This window comes from Odocoileus virginianus, chromosome 7, assembly GCF_023699985.2.
Source record: "Odocoileus virginianus isolate 20LAN1187 ecotype Illinois chromosome 7, Ovbor_1.2, whole genome shotgun sequence".
NCBI classification, from domain to species: Eukaryota; Metazoa; Chordata; class Mammalia; order Artiodactyla; family Cervidae; genus Odocoileus; species Odocoileus virginianus.
This window is the reverse complement of record NC_069680.1, coordinates 61617558-61633730: the sequence shown is the minus strand read 5'-3', so window position 1 is coordinate 61633730 and position 16173 is coordinate 61617558. Positions and strand designations below refer to the sequence as shown.

Genomic DNA, 16173 nt, shown 5'->3' with positions numbered 1-16173 from the left:
CCAGGGGCTTCCCTGGGGTCAGACTTGGCCCTACCGTGGCATTGATGGAGAAGGCCCGCTCTCGGTTGCCTGCAGTGATGTTGAAGGTGAGGAGGGCGTTGCACCCGCTGTCAGCATCGCTGGCCAGGATATGAGCGACGAAAGCTGGAGACGGGGGTGTTCTCACTGATGGTGACGTTCATGGGCAGGTTGAGCAGCACAGGGTCGTTGTCGTTAATGTCCAGCACCCGGATCCCCACCAGCATCTGAGGCAGGTCAAGGAGGAGGAGAAGGTGAAGGAGGAGGACCAGGAGAGAAGGGGGCATGGGGGGGATGGAGGGAGAGAGAGGAGGAAGAGAAAGGGACGGGGGACACGGTGGCCAAGGAGACAGTGGAGGCGGGAGGCAGGTGGAGCAAGATAGCAAAGTGGTGGTAACTAAGGAGAGAGCGGTGCATCTGGTCATGGGGAAGAAAGGAGAATGATAACAAAGGCGGCAAGAGGATGAAAGTGAGGATAAGAGGGAGACAGAAAAGGTAAAGAGGCAGAGGCGGGATGCAAATAGCAGAGTGACAGGTGCAGAGGCCTGGTTGACAGGAAAGTCTCCCCTGGGAGTGCTTAGTGGCCGTGGCTGCCAGTCCCAGCCCCAACGGGTGAGCCCCACAAGGACTAGCAGGTCTATTAGGGGCCCTGAGGGCCTGGACTGGCTCTAGAGCAGCCTGAGGCCGCTCTGAGCCTGAGGGTGGCAGTGTTTAGAGGAGTCTCTGCGGAGAATTCAGGGGGTGGGGAGGTGAAGCCCATGGAACAGGACCCCCAGACTCACCGTGGAGCTGAGTGGGGGCACCCCTCTGTCTCGGGCACAGATGGTCAGGTTGTAGAAAGCAATGGCCTCCCGGTCCAGCTCCACATCCTTCCGGACCCGCAGCACCCCCTCCACGGGAGAGATCAGAAACTCCCCTGGGTGTCGCCCAGGAGAGGCTGGAGTCAGCGGAGAATGGCCGGGAGTGGTGGGGAGCCCAGGCCTCTTTCCGCTTCCTCCAGTGAGCCTTACAGTCAAGGCGAGGGGCCTCCAGCGCCCCCAGCTTCAGGACCTGCCGAAGGCTGGGAAATGCAGCAGGAGGAGGGGGACAGATAACTGCTGGGGTCCCACAGACAGGGAGCCACTCAGGCCCTGACAGCCCTGACCACCTGGGGTATGATGATTATGCTGAAAAAGTGGGGGCTCCCTTTCTATACAGGCATCCGCTTTCTCTCCACCCTTGATCAGAAATCAATGAATGATGGTTATCGGAAACTTCGTAATATGCTATTCTTTCCAGATAGCTCATCTTGCAAAACAGGATACTGGGGAAGGGCAAAGCTTACCACAGAGGAGCACCCTGCCAGTGGTGAGGCGCCAGGGAGGATGGAGTGGGAGGGACTGAGGACAGGGAAGCCCCAGCTGCCTCCATTCAGCCCTGGTGCTGACCCAGGTGGAGCGCAGCCAGCGTTCTCCCGGGCCGGTGGCCACCACTCAGCCCCTGGTTGGCCCTGACTTCCTTTCTTGAGGTTTCTGAGGACCCTCAGCTGGCCCTGTGGCCTCAGTCTTGGCCTGGTTAAGGGGCCAGGTGTCTGGGAATGCCTAGCGTAAGAACCTCAGATTCTCAGGCTCTGAACGGGAAGAGACCTCGGACACCATCCAGTGTCCTTTGGAAAATGAAATGGGAAAGAAGGCTGATGACTGTTCAAGCTCTCCCACTGCAAGTTAACAACAGCACCTGGACTCAAACCCAGTGCTCTGCATCTCGGCTCTCTGCACAGGGACTGAGCACCCAGAGCTGGCCAGGGTGGGAGGGGTAAGATCAGGGAGGGCGTGGAGGAGAAGAGCAGGGTCGGGGGAATGCCAGGGGAGTGAGTGGGGTCCCAGCTGCCTGGGAGCACTCAAGGGCCGACAGTAAGAGAAGATGAACAAGGGAGGAGCAGTAGAGACCTCGAGGAAGAGGGGCTACTCTCTATGCACTCCCCCAGGAAATGGGGACAGGGAGAAAGCGATGTCCTTCACTTTCCCTTTTGACATTTAGGGGCAGAAGCTCAGGGTGGGGCGCTGACTTGCTCAGACACACAGCCTCAGCATGCGGTAAGGACAGAGGCCCAAGCTCCCCAACACTTTGCTCTGCCTGCTCCTACACATCCTATTTCATAACTCTCTGCCCCCAGCTCCCACTGCTCTGATTCACCAAAATAGCCCGGCCGAGGCCCACCTGCGGCTGGCAGTGCCCACCAGCCCTTCCGCTCCCGGGGGCCCTAGGGACTACACCCTGCTTAGGAGGGGGCGGAAGCTGCTTGAAGCAGGATTTCCTGAGCCTGATAGTCCAAGGTCTCCAGAGGACTGGGGATTCCCTTTGTAGGGGTTTCCCAGCCCTGTCTCAGCCCCTGGCCATGTGCAAGCAGATGGCCAGCTGCCTTCTTTCCAAAGACAGCCACCCCTTGGAAGAAAGGGAAGAGGTTCTGAAGCTCAGGGGAGCAGGCTTGAGGTGATGGGGGCTGGGCCCAAGCTAGACCCGCAGGAGGTCAGCTCAGTGAGGCAGTGGGCAGGTCAAAGGCTCCCCCACATGGCAAGTTACCCTCCTCAGAGCTTGCCCTGGGGCCTGAACTCCCCACCACTCCACTGCTTCTGGAGACAGAGGCTTTCCAACAGTCATATCCAGGTATGCATGCTGACTCACTCCTATGTGCCCTTGGGCGTGCGATTAAATCTCGCCTTCATGTTCTCATCTGAAAAATGGGCTAATAAGGACATGCCATTGCAGGGTGGTGCTGGTGCTGGACAAGGCCCAGTTCATCCTGTGTGTGTTGGACCCACGGTAGCTCTTTATATCATTAGGGGAACCCTGAAAAGGAGCCTAGGCATCCTTGTGAAGAAGCTGGGGGCTTACACAGAAGATGAAGATGTACGAAAGGGGTCCCAGGAGTGGACCTACCACAAGGGGTAGATGTAGGTTCTGAGAAGGCTGGGGCTGGTGGGAGAGGCACAAGTGATATGACCACGTGTCTCCTTGCAACTTAGTGGGGCTCGAAGAGCTCAGGCAGCCTCCAGTCTCCCCCCAGCAGGAGCCCCCTCCACACTCAGATTGTGGTGGTGGGAAGGTGACCTTGAAGCTGGGTGGCCTGGAGAACATCCCTTCACCCGCAGTGTCGCTAAACCAGCTCTCTGCGGAAAATAGCACCCTACCCCCCGATTTACCAACATGGTGTCAGTGAACCCAAAGGTGAGGAGAGAGATGAGGAGGGGATGTCGTGACTTGTGCCAGCTGCTCCAGCAGGGCACTGTCAGCCTCCCCACCCCACCCAGCCTCTGCTCATCTCCTCTGGACTGGGGGCTGTGTTCAGTGACCCCCCTCCACCCAAGTTATCTTTGGGCACTGAATGTCTACTCTTGGCCTGCCTCCATGGGGCCCCAAGTTCCTGGGCTGGCCCTGATCACGTGTACATTTAACCCAGCAGGTTCTCCACAGGACTGCAAAGTCCGGTGCCAGGGAACAGTTTGCTGGACATGTGTGTGAGCCCTGAACCCTAGAGGCAGGTCCAGAGATGGCCCCTGCCTGGGAAGGGGTGCAGCTGCCCATCCAACACCCACCTGTCAAGCAGGTTCTGGCAGCCTCCTGAACAAGAGCAGGACTCCTGTTAAGTGACACCACCTCTGTGTATGACAAGAGCAGAGAAAGGCCCAGGCTCTGCTGGTTGCAAAGCAGGAAGGTACAGTGCTTGGCCAGAGAAAGGACTTTTTGGGACATGACACAGTGACATATCAGAACAGAGTGACCCATCACAAGCTCTGGACAGCAGGGGCTCCAAGTCTGGCCCTACAGAAGTGGATTTGCTTTTATAGTTTCTTAATTGAAAATTCACCCCAGGTTCTATTCTCCTCTGTCAGCTGTCTCAATGCACTCCTCTCATCTCATGCCTTCATATATCTCTGGGGTGACTACTCCCAAATACCTCTCTCGACAGCAGACTTCTCTCCTGAACTCCTGGTTTGTATACCCAAGCCCTATCTGACATTATATCTGCTACTGTGGGCAAGAATCCTTTAGAAGAAATGGAGCAGCCCTCAAAGTCATCAAGAGTCTGAAATTCAGTACTTGTATGCAATCTCAAAAACAATAGAATGATCTCCGTTTGTTTCCAAGGCAAACCATTCAGTATCACAGTAATCCAAGTCTATGCCCTAAGCACTAACACCAAAGAAGCTGAAGTTGAACTCTTCTGTGAAGACCTACAAGGCCTTCTAGAACTAACACCAAAAAAAGATGTCCTTTTCATCATAGGGGACTGGAATGCAAAAGGAGGAAATCAAGACATACCTGGAGTAACAGGCAAGTTTGGCCTTACAGTACAAAATCAAGCAGGGCAAAGGTTAACAGAGTTCTGCCAAGAGAACGCACCGGTCACAGCAAACACCCTCTCCCAACAACACAAGAGACGACTCTACACATGGACGTCACCAGGTGGCCAACACCGAAATCAGAGTGATTTTATTCTTTGCAGCCGAAGATGGAGAAGCTCTATACAGTCAGCAAAAAAAGACCTGGAGCTGACTGTGGCTCAGATCATCAGCTCCTTATTGCAAAATTCAGGTTCAACTTGAAAAAAATAGGGAAAACCTCTAGGCCATTCAGGTATGATCTAAATCAAATCCCTCATGATTATACAGTGGAGGTGACAAATAGATTCAAGAGATTAGATCTGGTAGACAGAGTGCCTGAAAAACTATGGATGGAGGTTCGTGACACTGTACAGGGGGTGGTAACCAAATCCATCCCCAAGAACAAGAAATGCAAGAAGGCAAAGTGGTTGTGTGAGGAGGCCTTACAAATAGCTGAGAAAAGAAGAGAAGTGAAAGGCAAAGGAGAAAGGGAAAGATACACCCAACTAAATGCAGATTCCCAGAGAATATCAAGGAGAGATAGAAAGCCTTCTTAAGTGAATAATGAAGAGAAATAGAGGAAAACAACAGAACAGGAAAGACTAGAGATCTCTTCAAGAAAACTGGAGATATCAAGGGAATACTTCATGCAAAGATGAGCACAATAAAGGACAGAAATGGCAAGGACCTAATGGAAGCAGAAGAGATTAAGAAGAGATGGCAAGAATACAGAAAAATACTGTATCAGTTCAGTTCAGTTGCTTAGTTGTGTCCGACTCTTTGCGACCCTATGAACCACAACACACCAGGCCTCCCTGTCCATCACCAACTCCCAGAGTTTACTCAAATTCATGTCCGTTGAGTCAGTGATGCCATCCAACCATCTCATCCTCTGTCATCCCCTTCTCCTCCTGCCTTCAATCTTTACCAGCATCAGGGTCTTTTCAAATGAGTCAGCTCTTCGCATCAGGTGGCCAAAGTATTGGAGTTTCAGCTTCAACATCAGTCCTTCCAATGAACATCCAGGACTGATCTCCTTTAGGATGGACTGGTTGGATCTCCTTGCAGTCCAAGCGACTCTCAAGAGTCTTCTCCAACACCACAGTTCAAAAGCATCAATTCTTCTATGCTCAGCTTTTCGTATAGTCCAACTCTCACATTCATACATGACCACTGGAAAAACCATAGCCTTGACTAGACAGACCTTTGTTGGTAAAGTAATGTCACTGCTTTTTAATATGCTGTCTATGTTGGCCATAACTTTCCTTCCAAGGGGTAAGTGTCTTTTAATTTCATGGCTGCAATCACCATCTGCAGTGATTTTGGAGCCCCCAAAAGTAAAGTCAGCCACTGTTTCCACCGTTTCCCCACTTATTTGCCATGAAGTGATGGGACCAGATGCCATGATCTTAGTTTTCTGAATGCTGAGCTTTAAGTCAACTTTTTCACTCTCCTCTTTCACTTTCATCAAGAGGCTCTTTAGTTCTTCCTCACTTTCTGCCATAAGGGTGGTGTCAATCTGCATATCTGAGGTTATCGATATTTCTCCCAGCAATCTTGATTCCAGCTTGTGCTTCTTCCAGCCCAGCATTTCTCATGATGTACTTTGCATATAAGTTAAATAAGCAAGGTGACAATATACAGCCTTGATGTACTCCTTTTCCTATTGGGAACCAGTCTGTTGTTCCATGTTCAGTTCTAACTGTTGCTTCCTGATCTGCATACAGGTTTCTCAAGAGGCAGGTCAGGTGGTCTGGTATTTCCATCTCTTTCAGAATTTTCCACAGTTTGTTGTGATCCACACAATCAAAGGCTTTGGCATAGTCAATAAAGCAGAAATAGATGTTTTTCTGAAACTCTCTTGCTTTTTCGATGATCCAGCGGATGTTGGCAATTTGATTTCTGGTTCCTCTGACTTTTCTAAATCCAGCTTGAACATCTGGAAGTTCTCGGTTCATGTACTGCTAAAGCCTGGCTTGGAGAATTTTGAGCATTACTTTACTAGCGTGTGAGATGAGTGCAATTGTGCAGTAGTTTGAGCATTCTTTGGCATTGTCTGTCTTTGGGATTGGAATGAAAACTGACCTTTTCCAGCCCTGTGGCCACTGCTGAGTTTTCCAAATTTGCCAACATATTGAGGGCAGCACTTTCACAGCATCGTCTTTTAGGATTTGAAATAGTTCAACTGGAATTCCATTCTCATATCCAAGGTAAGAGAAACCCAAGTAAGATGGTAGGTGCTGAGAGAGGGCATCAAAGGGCAGACAGACTGAAACCACAATCACAGACAACTAGCCAATATGATCACACGGACCACAGCCTTGTCTAACTCAATGAAACTAAGCCATGCCATGTCGGGCCACCCAAGACGGACGGGTCATGGTGGAGAGGTCTGACAGAATGTTGTCCACTGGAGAAGGGAATGGCAAACCACTTCAGTATTCTTGTCTTGAGAACCCCATGAATAGCATGAAAAGGCAAAAAGATAGGACACTGAAAGAGGAACTCCCCAGGTCAGTAGGTGCCCAATATGCTACTGGAGATCAGTGGAGAAATAACTCCAGAAAGAATGAAGGGATGGAGCCAAAGCAAAAATACCACCCAGTTGTGGATGGGACTGGTGATAGAAGCAAGGTTCAATGCTGTAAAGAGCAATATTGCATAGGAACCTGGAATGTTAGGTCCATGAAAGAAGGCAAATTGGAAGTGGTCAAACAGGAGATGGCAAGAGTGAACGTTGACATTCTAAGAATCAGCGAACTAAGAGGGACTGGAATGGGTGAATTTAACTCAGATGACCATTATATCTGCTACTGTAGGCAGAAATCCCTTAGAAGAAATGGAGTAGCCATCATAGACAATAAAAGAGTCTGAAATGCAGTACTCGGATGAAATCTCAAAAATGACAGAATGATCTCTGTTCGTTTCCAAGGCAAACCATTCAATATCACAGTAATCCAAGTCTATGCCCTGACCAGTAACGCTGAAGAAGCTGAAGTTGAATGGTTCTATGAAGACCTACAAGACCTCTGAGAACTAACACCCAAAAAAGATGTCCTTTTCATTATAGGGGACTGGAATGTAAAAGTAGGAAGTCAAGAAACACTTGGAGTAACAGGCAAATTTGGCCTTGGAGTACAGAATGAAGCAGGGCAAAGGCTAATAGAGTTTTGCCAAGAGAATGCACTGGTCACAGCAAACACCCTCTTCCAACAACACAAGAGAAGACTCTACACACGGACATCACCAGATGGTCAACACCGAAATCAGACTTATTATATTCTTTGCAGCCAAAGATGGAGAAGCTCTATACAGTCAGCAAAAACAAGACTGGGAGCTGACTGGATCAGATCATTAACTACTTATTGCCAAATTCAGACTGAAATTGAAGAAAGTGGGGGAAAACCACTAGACCATTCAGGTATGACCTAAATCAAATCCCTTATGACTATACAGTGGAAGTGAGAAATAGATTTAAGGGACTAGATCTGATAGACAGAGTGCCTGATGAACTATGGACAGAGGTTTGCGACATTGTACAGGAGATAGGGATCAAGACCATCCCCAAGAAAAAGAAATGCAAAGAAGCAAAATGGTTGTCTGAGGAGGCCTTACAAATAGCTGTGAAAAGAAGAGAAGTGAAAAGCAAAGGAGAAAAGGAAAGATATACCCATTTGAATGCAGAGTTCCAAAGAATAGCAAGGAGAGATAAGAAAGCCTTCCTCAGCGATCAATGCAAAGAAATAGAGGAAAACAACAGAATGGGAAGGACTAGAGATCTCTTCAAGAAAATTAGAAATACCAAGGGAACATTTCCTCATAAAGGACAGAAATGGTATGGACCTAACAGAAGAAGAAGAAGATATTAAGAAGAGGTGGCAAGAATACATAGAAGAACTGTACAAAAAAGATCTTCATGAGCCAGATAATCACGATGGTATGATCACTCACCTAGAGCCAGACATCCTGGAATGTGAAGTCAAGAGGGCCTTAGGAAGCATCACTACGAACAAAGCTAGTGGAGGTGATGGAATTCCAGTTGAGCTATTTCAAAAAACTGTATAAAAAAGGTCTTAATGACCCGGATAACCATGATGGTGCGGTCACTCACCTAGAGCGAGACATCCTAGAATATGAAGTCAAGTGGGCCTTAGGAGCATTACTATGAACAAAGCTAGTGGAGGTGGTAGAGTTCCAGCTGAACTATTTCAAATTCTAAAAGATGATGCTGTGAAAGTGCTGTACTCAATATGCCAACAAATTTGGAAAGCTCAGTAGTGGCCACAGGACTGGAAAAGATCAGTTTTCACTGCAATCCCAAAGAAATGCAATGCCAAAGAATGTTCAAATTACCTTACAATTGTACTTATTTAACATGCTAGCAAGATTATGCTCAAAATCTTTCAAGCTAGGCTTCAGCAGTATGTGAACTGAGAACTTCCAGATATATAAGCTGGATTTAGAAAATGCAGAGGAACCAGGTATCAAATTGCCAACATCCATTGGATCATAGAAAAAGCAAGAAAATTCCAGAAAAAGCCTAAAGCTTTGACTGTCTGGATCACAGCAAACTGTGGAAAATTCTTAAAGAGATGGGAATACCAGACCACCTTACCTGTCTCCTGAGAAACCTGTATGCAGGACAAGAAGCAACAGTTAGAACCAGATATGGAACAATGGACTGATTCATAATTGGGAAAGGAGTACATCAAGGCTGTATACTGTCACCCTGCTTATTTAACTTATATGCAGACTAAATCACGCGAAATGCCAGCCTGGATGGATCACAAGCTGGAATCAAGATTGCTGGAAGAAATATCAACAACCTCAGATATGCAGATGATACTACTTCAATGGCAGAAGGCGAAGAGGAACTAAAGAGCTTCTTGATGAAGGTGAAAGAGGAGAGTAAAAAAGTTGCCTTTTAAACTCAGCGTTCAAAAAACTAAGATCATGGTATTCAGTCCCATAACATCATGGCAAATAGATGGGGAAACAATGAAACAGTGAGAAACTTTATTTTCTTGGGCTCCAAAATCACTGTGGACAGTGACTGCAGACATGAAATTAAAAGATGCTTGCTCCTTGGAAGAAAGGGCAAAGAAATGACAAACCTAGACAGCATATTCAAAAGCATAGATATCACTTTGCTGACAAAGGTCCGTATACTCAAAGCTATGGTTTTTCCAGTAGTTATGTGCAGATGTGAGAGTTGGACCATAAAGAAGGTTGACCACCAAAGAACTGATGCTTTTGAACTGTGGTGCTGGAGAAGACTCTTGAGAGTCCTTTGGACAGAAAGGAGATCAAACCAGTCAATCCTAAAGGAAATTAACCCTGAATATTCATTGGAGGGACTGATGCTGAAGCTCCAATACTTTAGCCACTTGATGCAAAGAGCCAACTCAAGTGGAAAAGACCCTCATGTTGGGAAAGACTGAGGGTAGGAGGAGAAGGGGGCGACAGAGGATGAGATGGTTGGATGGCATCACTGACTCGATAGACATGAGCTTTAGCAAACTCCAGGAGATGGTGAAGGACAGGGAAGCTTGTTTGGTGCAGTCCATGGGGTCACAAAGTCGGACATGACTTACCGACTGAACAACAATCTGACATCTCAAACCTAACCTCAGCTTTCCCATCCCCCAACCCCCTTTTCCTGCTCCTCCTGCAGTCTTCCCATCTGCTAACAGCACAGTTGCTCAGGCCCAAATCTTGGTGTCATCCTTGAGTTACATCTCACATCCTGTTGGCTGTCTGTGAAATATACTAGAGTTCTCACCATTTCCAATGCCACCTCCCTGGTTCTAGCTTCACATCTCTAGCCCGAGTGACTGCAAGGGGCTCCTATCAGTCATTCCTTAACCTCTATTCTCTGTTCTGAGCTCAGGAACTGGAGTGCTCCTGTTGAAATTCAAGTCAAATCATATCCCTCTGGTGCTCAAAGCTCTCTTATGCTTCCCATGTCACTTGGAGAAAAAGACAAGTCCTCACAATGGCCTGCAGGACCCAACAACATCTGGCTCTGTTACCTCTCTGATCTCATCTCTTCCTACTCTTTCCCTTGCTGGCTTCATGCCAGTCACTGGGCCTTTTTGCTCCTCTGTGAATAAGCCAGGAACACTCCATCTGAGAGCCTTTACACTTGCTGCTCTCTCTGTCTGCCATACTCTTCCCTGGATATCCACATGACCCACTCATCACCTCCTTCAGGTCTTTGCTCAAATGTCACCTCCTTGCCCAGGTCTTCCTTGAGCATTCTCTCTAAAACTGCAGGTGTTACCCTGGCACTCCCCATTCTCCTGGCTTTATGTCTCTCCATAGCACTTAGCACCTCCCAATAGACAAAGTCATCTACTTAATCAGTTATGTTCATGGCCTGTATCTTCCAACCAGAACACATGTTCTATAAAGGTAGGGATTTGTGTCTGATTTTTTTTTTTTTTACCATTCTGTATACTCAGCATCTGGAATGTGATCAGCAAATATGGTCAATAAATATTTATTGAGTGATCAATTAAAAATCAGGATGTTTCACAATGATTTGGATTTCCATCATTCCTTTTTAAAAATGGGAAGTCCTCCCCCCAGGTCTGCATTTCAATCTGACCACCACTGGCTGCCACAGCCCCCTGGCTCCCTATTCTCTAGCCCAGACCCTTCCCTCCATGTATGCTCCCTGCATTGCCCCAGTAGGCCCTGAGTTTGGGAGTCCTATGCCACAAAAGTGAGTAAAAACTGTCTTGAGAAACTGCTCTGGCCAGGCAAATGCTGCTCTTCAACTGAGGGGATCAGCCAAGGCAGCTGTGAAGGCCATTAAGGGATGATGATGAGGTGTGCAGAGAAGTCTGGGTGCTCCCTCAGTGTGCATCTGGGGGGTCCTGAGGGTCTGTGGCAAGGATGCTTGTCTTTCCTTCTTTCCTCTTCTCTGGAGCCTTTGCTCTGGGTATGACCCAGGGTGTTTTCTATCAGATTCTCAAAGGAGTCTGTGACCTTCCAAGGCTACCAGCCTCTGCTCCCAGATTTCAGGGTGTTCTCACCATATTCCTGGGACGAGCTTATTTCCATTATCTCCTGGATGGGGAAACTGAGGCCCAGAGAGTGCAAGATCATACAGTTATGGGGTAAACTGCCATTAGTAGTTAGAAAAACCTCCTTTTCCACCCAATTCCTGAGTGGGGTCAGGGAGAGGCCCGCTGGGTCGTGCCACCCCATCACCAAGCTCAGGCCCACTCACCCAGAGGGTCTCCATCCACGATGCTGTACTCCACCTGCCCACTGGGGCCCGAGTCCTGGTCATGGGCTAGGAAGGTCCACACTCTGGGTCCTGGCTGGCCCTCAGTGACGTCAAATGGCCCCTCGTAGTCTCGGGGGAAGGTGGGCACGTTATCGTTGATGTCATTCACGTTCACAAGCACCTGAGATGATGGGCGAGCTTAGTCAGGACCGGACACCAGCCAGGCCTATTTATCTGTAAACCGGACCTGAAAATTCTGCTTCCCAGACTGATGTAAGGATCTTATTGGTTAATGGGTGTGGGAGGGTCTTTGAAGCTATACATGTAGATAAATTATTGTTATTGTCAAAGTCTTTCCAAAGGCAGAATCATATTATTAATAATAATGCTACAAACTTCTACTTATTGCTGAACTATGGTCATTTTATCTGGTCTTATTTTCTCCTCCCATACTCTGAAACAGTTTATATTATCCCCCATTTACAGAGGAGGAAAGTGAAGCTCAGAGAGGTTAACTGACTTGCCCAGAGTCACACAGGAGGTAGAAGACCAGGAACATGAACCCCTGCTGGCTTGACCAGAGTTTGTGCTCTCCCCATGAAGGGGAGAAAGGCAGGCAGAATCATCTATCTCACAGCTGCAGCCACACAGAGAGGTTCAGTAATCTCAAAGTGACAGTGCAAGTTTGGGTGAGTTGCAGAGACCAGGACAGGGCTGGTGGATTGAGGGGTTTCTCCTGAATAATCTTTCCCTACCCTGTTTCCCCATGGAGCTGTCCAAGCTGGGGCTGTGTGCCACCCACCCATCCACCCACCGTGGTGGTAGAAGTGAGGCGATGTGACAGGAGGGGACACTGGTCCGTGGCAGTGACAATCAGGGTGTAGCGGCCATGGCTGATCTCATAGTCCAGCTCCTTGGCAGCATGGATGATGCCCTGTGGGATACAGAGAAGGACCACTGTGGGTCAATGGGTTGTGAGTCTGGGGTACCCTCTGACCACCCTAGGAGGTAGGCCCTGACATCCTGGCTGAGATAAGGAGGCCCTGTTATCCCATCCTTTTCATCCTCCCGCACATGCTGCCGTCCTGTTTTCCTCCTGGACTCCATCTTTGCTCTGCCCCCACCCCCATGATGTCACTGAACTGCCCTCCAATCCCTTTAGCCAGTTGACCCTCTTCTTGGCCCCTTCCACCAGCCGCTGACCGTGTGTCTGTTGATATGAAAGGTGTTGATGATGTTGCCTGCCACGATGGCATAGGTAACTGTGCCATTGGGTCCTTCATCTAGATCCAGGGCCTGGATGGTGATGAGGCTGGTGTTGATTGTGTCCGGGCCCTCATCCAGTAAGATCTCGTAGTGGGGCTGCTGGAACACGGGTGCGTTATCGTTCTCATCCACGATGGTCACATACACGTGGGTGGTGGCCTGTGGAGAAGAGTGTGATTAGGTTCCTCGGTCAGCTGGCTAGGGGGTTTGAGGTGGAGCTAGCTGGACGTGTTCCTAGGCTGAACTTACTCAATGTGATCCAACATGGTGAGGTAAAGAGAGAAGGATGAGAGTGAGTGAAGTCACAGGCTGATGGAGGAAATCACAGAGGCCCCACTGAGAGCCAAGCTAGGTAACTGCTTTGGTCCAAGATGGCACTTGCACCACCACTCTCATGGCCATGTCAGTGGCAGACATCACTAATCAACCACTGCACTGCTGAGGCCAGATGCAACCTCAGGATCCTTGTCAGAACACTGATCTAGTGATTAACATTGGCACATGAGATGAACCCCAATAACTGCCTCCAGCTTGGACTGGGCCAGGGCTTTACTTACCCTGGACCTCCTTCTAGATCACAAAAGGCAAGAATGTAACGTATGCAGCCCATGCATTTAAACTTTACCCACTGTTCAGGAAAATGGAAGAAATACCTATTTTCAGCACTTTTGAGAAGGAAGGACCTTGGGCTTGGGGCAGTTCCATGGACAGAATTTGTAGAGTTGTGAAAAATAAAGCTAACAGCATATGACTTCAGTGCAAGAACAATTTCACACCATGCTCTCCACTGACTAGCCATTTTTGATGGATGTTTGGTCCAATCAGACCACAGGTAATACTTAGTCAATCGAAACTCAGCAAGCAGCACCCAAGAACCATTGAGGTGGTTGATGTGGCACTTCACAAGCAGAAGCGGTAAGTGGAAGCAAGAACTTAGCTATGTACTGGTATTCTCTGTCCCTCAGCTTCCCTCCTCCCTTTTCTCCTCCACCTGGGAGGATGGAGGAGTCCTCTGTGGATCACCTTACCAGGGAGGATGGAGGAGTCCTCTGTGGATCACCTTACCAGGGAGGATGGAGGAGTCCTGTGGACTGCCTTACCTGGGCTCCTTTGCCCTTTGGCTTCCAGATGGTTTGGCCCATGGGAGGTCCAGGCAGAAGACGGAGAGGGGGTGGGGCATTTCTACTCCCTTTTCTTCACTGCAGTTCTGCCAGAGGCAGTGGTTCTGCTGGGTGGCCCCTCTTTCATGGCTCTGGCCCTCACTGGGCTCTAGTTACCTCATCCCCCTCTTGCCTCCTGCACCCATGGGTGGAAATGGCTTCCTGCAGTTTTTAGTCCATGGGTGCTTTACCAGCCCTCTGTAAACAGTCCCTCCATTAAGCTCTCTTCAGTTGAGCCCTTTCGGAGTGTGCCTTCTGTTTCCTTCCAGTACCCTGACTCATACAAACTATAATTAGAGACTAATATAAAATACAATAATAAAGTTATAACTACTTTCAAAACATCTGGGTAGAGAGAATGTGACCAGGCAATTGTCAAGGGCAGGGAACCGAAAGCAGGTAGTACAAAAAGCTGGATAAAGACAACTTATGTGCACCTTTACTGGGGGTTGAGTTGGTTCTGGAATCACCTGTGGAAGGACAGACAGATGGACAGGAGACCTGCACCCAAGACTTCACTGCCCCGGGGAGGCAGGGACAGCTGCAGCTCTGGATCTTGGCAGGGGTTGCGTGGGGTATGTTAGGTGGTTGCTAGAACTGTTTCCAAAGCAGGTAGTGTTGGAAACGTGGAGATGGGGCTCAGTGACCTTGGACATGTCGCAGAGATCCTTTCTGGACCTTTTCTGTCTGTTAGTGAAGGACCCAACCTGTTCTTTAACATCCCTTCTGGTTCAGACATTCCGAGGAGCTGATCTGCCACCATCAGTCTGAACCCCTGCTCCATCAGGGAGATACTCTTTCGGGTCTTAGAGTTTCAATGACTTCATAAAAATTACAATCACACAGCAAAGGAAAATGCATTGTTTTTACATTTCTCAGACTTTCCCACCAGAGTGGAGAGGGGACTTGCACTGAATTGGGGAACACCCCTGAAGCATTTATCTTGAGAATGAAATATCTTTGAAATCTCTTCTATTGAAAGCTCATGTAAGTTTCACACTTTTTACCCCCATAAGGTGTTTGTTAGTTTCCATTAAAAATGGTGGTGGAGGCCCCAAATCTTTGAGTAAAGATGACTGTCAAGAAAGGACACTGTGTTCATCTGTGGCTCTGCACACAGATGCAGCTGTGAGTGCTTACCACCAGTGAGGAGCCCAGCACTGCATCCTTCTGAGCCCCTTCTGCCAGCAAGACATGCCAGCGCCACCCTACAGCCTCATCTAAAGGGTGGTGGTACTGACATTTCCCACTTCCCCAGACTCTTGGAAGTGGGTCTAACCAGTGCAGGACTGAGAGTGAGGCGGGGCTCTAATGGAGCTGCTCCATGGTACCCCTTCTCTCTAAGACCAGGTAGGAACTTGGGAGGGGGAGGTGGGTCTGACTTCCCCTGGCCTCTGGTGTGAGGAGGAAGTTGGTGCCCTGAAGGCCCTCGCAGCCAAGTTCTGCCCTGATACTGGAGGAACAGTGCTTGAGGTTTCTGGACCATGCCCACACCTTGGGCAATGCCTCTGTGTCTCACCCTGATGCAAACCTAGGAGGCTCACTGGGATGGGGGGGGAGTGTGGTGGGGAAGAAGTAAGTGGAGGGCAGGGGGACTGGGCCCAGCTCAGGTGTTCTCGCCCTCTGCGTAAGGGGTTGGCAGAGCAGTTGCTCCCCTCCCCCAATCCCAGCCTCCCCACACCCACCTTCTAGGCCCTGGGGTAGAGGGAGTCTGGTTTCAAGGGTGGGATGGCCTGGGCCAAGCCAGGAAGGGATGAGGGGAGGGAGAGCAGGTGCTCTAGGGTCTCACCCTACAGTGACCCCATCTCACTTCCACTGGACGATGGCCAGGGTGTGAAGAGTACCTGGTATCCACCTGGTTTCAGCTGGCTTTGTAACTTCCCTGGGTGGAAGAACTCACACTCTGTCAGGAAGAAGAGCCCAGACTGTCCCCTACAGCAGGGTCACAAGATCAGGATGTGGCCAAGAACTTGGATTATGTCCTGGAAATCACTGGGACTCCCATCCCAGAGGGATTCCCCGGCTTCAGGGAGACTAGGCCTATGCCAGCTCACATAGTAATAGCATGATGCCCACCCTTCCTCTGTTGCAGCTTTCTCCACCCTGGGAGTGAGGGCTGGAAGCATGC

General features: G+C 49.2%; 1 protein-coding gene across 1 annotated transcript in view; it reads right to left on the bottom strand.

The window, feature by feature from the left end:
* Window positions 1-16173, bottom strand: part of CDH23 (cadherin related 23) — a 428604-nt gene that overhangs the window by 26250 nt on the left and 386181 nt on the right. The window contains 6 exon segments of the mRNA XM_070470793.1: window positions 35-142; window positions 144-245; window positions 801-934; window positions 11620-11800; window positions 12434-12553; window positions 12823-13044. Coding sequence (XP_070326894.1) covers window positions 35-142; window positions 144-245; window positions 801-934; window positions 11620-11800; window positions 12434-12553; window positions 12823-13044 — 867 coding nt within the window.